The 5,229-nt window shown below is 40.4% G+C and overlaps 1 protein-coding gene across 2 annotated transcripts in view; it reads left to right on the forward strand.

Annotated features, from left to right (window-relative positions):
- Positions 1-4,750, forward strand: part of arhgap17a (Rho GTPase activating protein 17a) — a 20,844-nt gene extending 16,094 nt beyond the window's left edge. The window contains exons 17-20 of one of the 2 annotated variants that reach the window (XM_056771254.1): positions 261-524; positions 983-1,110; positions 1,203-1,760; positions 3,343-4,750. In XM_056771254.1, the coding sequence (XP_056627232.1) occupies positions 261-524; positions 983-1,110; positions 1,203-1,760; positions 3,343-3,458 (1,066 nt within the window). In that variant the 3' untranslated portion in view covers positions 3,459-4,750. The remainder of the gene's footprint in view (positions 1-260; positions 525-982; positions 1,111-1,202; positions 1,761-3,342) is intronic. The other variant, XM_056771255.1, reaches the window with a different exon arrangement.
- Positions 4,751-5,229: the final 479 nt, after the last annotated feature.

A 5,229-nucleotide genomic window follows, 5' to 3' on the forward strand; every position in this document is an offset into this window, starting at 1 on the left:
ATTTAAGTCCTTTTTTATTTTAAAGAGCAGAAACTTTTTCAAAGTTTTAATTTTTTTTAATTAAAATAACATTGATTACATTTCATCATTTATCATTTTGCAAACATTTTTATGCAAAGCACTTATTCAATAATTTAAATCGTAAATTAACTCTTCATGTTTGGGGGTGGGCGGGTCTACTATAGTACCAATTTTTCTGTGGTTTCCCTCTCCTGGGAATTGTTTAGCACTCCTGGTGTCTCTGCTGTCTCTTTCTGTAGCTCTGCTTATAAATTAATGGACCACATTCCTCGTAGAGGCTATACTGTACTTAGAAAGCAGCACGCTTCACCTGCCTTCCAGCCCCCACTCCCCCCGGTGGAGCCTGCAGGTACTGCAGGGAGTCAGCCTGTGGCTGAACTCTCGCTCCAGCAGCCTGCGCAGGCAGGTCTGGGTTTAGAGGGTTGTCAGCCTGGGCTGGCTCTGGGGATGGCTGCCCTGGCAGCAGCACAGCAGCTTCTAGCCCAGCATACTGAGGAAATAAGGTAAGACGCCTGCGATGTGCTGGACCTGCGCTGTGCATGAAAAATCCGTCCCTGCATGCTCTGTGTAACAGCGATGGAGGGAAGAAAACATTCTACACCCTTTTCCACCCTCCCTCAGATGTTTTTAGATTGATGACTTTAGCATCTAATACAAGAATGTTAAAATCATGAATATAAATAATTAATAATAAAAAATATTCAAACAGAAATTTGCTGTATTTCTATTATTTTAAATAAGCCATTTTGTTGACATTAAATACCCCTGAGCTACAGAAATCTTCCATATACTTAATGATCGATTTCCTTGAATTTAACACCGTGATATTGACTCAACTGATGCTGTGAGTTTGGGGCGGGACTACGCATTTGTTCGTTCAATAGAAAAATAGGGGATTGTTTCTGCAACCTGTTACCTAAGTTTCATATCCGTGAAATTATTTTTATTTTCCATTTCTTAGTTTGAATAGCCGAGAGCCTGCGTCAACTCCTCCAGCTCAGCGCAATGGCACTGGAGGATCAGGACAACTGAGTGTGGGGACCCCTGTGGCTGGATCTACAGGACCCAGTCCTCACATGGCCCGCCGGGGTAAATGCACCTCCCCGGGATATTTTAGTAGCGTACAATAACTACACAACTCACAAAGAAAGAGGTGTTTAACCTTCTCATATTTTACACAGGTACAAAAAAGCCTGCCCCAGCTCCTCCTAAACCACCCAACCCACCACCAGGGCAACCAACCAATCAGGCACCACCCCAAACCTCTACAGCCACCCCTCAATCCCTTAGCCCCTCCCCTAGACCACTCTCTAGTTACTCACCCACCAATCTGAGCCCCACACAACCACAGGCTCAAACCAACACAACTCCACGGCGGCACTCAAGCAACCAGCCTCTAATCCAGGCCCCAAATCACCCACCCCCCCAGCCTCCCTCACAAGCCACCCCACCTCCCCAATCCAACGCTTTTGGGTCGAATCCTGATGACCCAGGAGACGACCCTTCTCCTCCAAGCACACCCACCCCACCAAGCACGCCTCCACCCATAGCGGTCTTTCCCGACAGTATTGGCATCACGACAGTACCCGCCGCTGCCCCGGTGTTTCAGTCAGGGTCTCTCCCTCGCCCGAGGCCGGTGCCTAAACCACGCAACAGACCCACCATTCCCCCTCCTCCTCAGCCTCCGGCAACAGGAAGTGACAGCAATGGAATTTGCAGCTCTTCCTTCAAAACAATGGGTGAGGCATTTTTATTTCCATCTCACTGAGGTTGTGTTTATTTTTGTTTCTGTCTGTTGTGTGGGGATTACTGTAGAGGCTCATTTGAGAGAGTAGGTGGTTGCACACTGGGAAATAACTAAAAACTGAGCGGTGAAGCTTCACTTTGCGCGGCAGATCAGCAATCAGATATAACAGTCAGGTTCTTGGTTGCTGGAGAATTTGAAGGAACTTAAATATTGTTGATTCATGATGATTAGTATAATTTACATAATAATATTAGGTAGAATCGACAAAATTTGCTGTTACGTAATTTGGCAGATTTTAAATTAATTATTTTTAATGAAAATCAACAGACACTGGACTGGAATGGCCATTATACATCTAGAAATGCTGATTAAATAAAAATGTGAACCTTTATCATTAGAAGTATCTATCTGTTTCACAAAAGCTTCTTTGGGCAAAAAGTTCTTCAAATTATAAAAAGAAAGAGATGGTTCCTTAAAGAACCTTTGAGTACATTTTTTTGGTGGAACTAAATATGTTAATTCTATGGCATCGCTTGGAAGAACCTTTGAAGCACCTTTATTTTTAAGAGTAAACTACATGCATGGCGCTTGTGAATTTGTCAGTAGTAGTTTTCCTGTTTCTCAGTGGTAAGAGCATTGCGTCAACAACGCAAGGTCGTGGGTTTGCTCCCAGGGGATTGCACACACCTATGTATAAATGTACAGGACATTGCAATGTAAGTTGCTTTGGATAAAAGCGTCTGCCAAATGCATAAATGTAAATGTAAACAGAAGTATTCTGTAGTATTTAACAATATACTTTATACTGTATGGTAAACTATTGTAAAAATAGTTGTATACTTTAAAGGTTCGGCCAGTCTAATATTTATCCTGAGTACCTACAGAGTTGTGTTGCATACTTTGTATCTTCGAAGAGTGTTTAGTTTGATCACATTTTTAAAAGATAGATACAGCTCTACAATTCTTTCCGAAAACAAATGACCTCCTTTGTGTGTGCATGGGGGAGGAACCAAATCACAAGCACACAAAACAGCATTTTCCCTGCATAACTGTTTGTGATTTTTACATTATGCACGTACGTGCCGATTGCCAACAAAACACAGACACATGACTTAGTTTCACTTACTATCTTACGCCTTACCGTGGGCGTGTTTTTCCAGGAGAATTGCCCAATAAGGGACTAAGAAAAGTTGTAACAAAATGGATTTACATGTACCAAATTTTTTTTAGATTAATGAAGTTAAAGGTTTTCACAAAGCCCTCACAGATATTGCACTGGTCAGTGTTGTGTAGGCGGTCCCCACACTCTGACACAGAATAAAACACTGCATATAAATGTTAATCCGCAGACATTTTATAACTGGTTATGGTTACACGTCATCACATCCTATTTGTTCTTGGCCAATAAATATTTAGGTTGATGAAGTTGTTGAAGTGCAGCAGCAGCTCCTGGCTGTAAAAGCTCAAGTGACATAACAATTCTACCTGATCCATGAGGATGCATCCTTATGCTCTATAAAACACTAAAAATCAACAAATCTCAGTCCATAATTTCATAAACCTTTTGCTTGCAGATTCGGGGATGACTTTTAAAGGTCTAAGCCGAGCCTTTGTTCCTGACATCGCTGTTGAGAAACCTGTTACCCAACTCAAGGACACAGATCTGGACACGGAGAGCACTGTTCTTTAAAGATGGCCTTGAATCTGTCACCCTTTTTTTGCTTGAAAGGCTGCTCCTCACACCATTACCAAAGTGTTTATCGTCTTGGCTGTACTCTTCTAATACTCTCAGCTTTAGGCAATCCCGGTGGCACCAGGAAAACTGCCCCCCAGCACACCTTTTAAAAGCTGCCCGTTTATTGCTACGGCAGGATAAAAAACCTGTGTTGCATGAGGAATGTTAATGTAAGGGACTGGTATGTATGGTAATGGGGGAACAATTGAATTGTTGTGAGGTAGATGTAGGTGAGTCTTAAAATGGCCTTAACAGATATACAGAGCAAATACTCAAATGAATATGTGGAAGATGAAAACTGTGGCTTTATGAATTGCCTGTGACTGCAGGTCTCCAGTCTGAACGCATATATTATGTGTGGGAAAAACCATCAGTACATTCCTAGAAGTTTGTCTTTTTTCATGCAATATATTGGTTTAAGGTGTATAAAAATGCCTAAGGATACATTTTTTGCACAGTTTATGACGTCATACTGGGGCATTTATATGACTGGACCGAGATAAAATTATGTGTCACTCTACACTTTGTAACAAGAATACTGACCTGCATATGTCAAAGACATTTCCGATTTTTTCGAATGAAAAAGGTCAACGCATGTACTTAAGTGATATTCTGCAATGGAATTCATATATTATGGCTTTGTTTGTGTTTACCAGGACAAGAAAGTTTTTTGTTTCCCTCTTTTTATTGCAGACATGGTACCAAAGTGGGGAGAATGTGCCACTTGGTTATTCTTCAGTTGTAATTTAGCTAAGAGCTGACATTATTGCTTACATTTTTCTTGTATAGTTTTTCTCAACACTGTTATCAGTATAAAAAATGTTGTGTTGAGATTGTGATTTAGACTAGGTAAATGGCTGTCTGATCGCAAGAACCAACCAACGCCTATGACTAGCACTGCTGATGTACAAGCTGATATACGCTGCTCTTTGTTTGTTTGTTTATTCTCACACTATTAGGATCTGTTTTCATATGAGAGAAAAATGTAGGCAATCGTGACCACTGTTAGCATATATTTTCTCTTGCCTTTACCGTGCTGCCTTACCTAAGTACACTTACAAGAGCTACTTTACAAAGGGTTGGAAAATAAACCGACTTTACACTTATGAAACTATAAATGTTGATGGTGTATTTAAAGAGGTTAGAGGCTTTGTGCCTGAAGACTTTGTCTTTAAGGAATTTAAATAAAGATTTAAAAAATGCATGGTATAACTGCTTCGAACGGAATTAAAAAAGTGAAACAGGAACAGGTGTTACAGTGTTTCATTTTTGAGTCACGTACAGTAAGACCTCAGAAGCTCAACATCTCATTGATGTGTTCCAAAGTTATAAATACCTGCTGTAGTTTTTAAGCTTGTAGCCTCTTTCAGCACTGGTGAACGCATGAAATATTATACGTTTTTAGATATTCAATTATTGTGTCCACACAAAAGAAGATATTTGAGGAAATGTCTCATTTGTCGTGCGTCCACACAACAGAAATCAATGGGGCCACAAATGATTTGGTTACCAATGTTCTTCATAGTATCTTCTGTGTTGTGAAGAAGAAAGTCATACATGTATCATGAGGAAGGATGAAAGAATTTAGGTTTGGGGTGAACTATCTCTTTCTGGGCATTACTCAGGCGTGCAACATCTTGTATGGATTGAATTTATTAAAAAAAAAAAATTGTCACTCATATTCCTCAATTATCTAGAGTAGAAAAAAATCACAATAAGATGAATG

Source organism: Triplophysa dalaica, chromosome 17 (assembly GCF_015846415.1).
Source record: "Triplophysa dalaica isolate WHDGS20190420 chromosome 17, ASM1584641v1, whole genome shotgun sequence".
Lineage (NCBI taxonomy): Eukaryota > Metazoa > Chordata > Actinopteri > Cypriniformes > Nemacheilidae > Triplophysa > Triplophysa dalaica.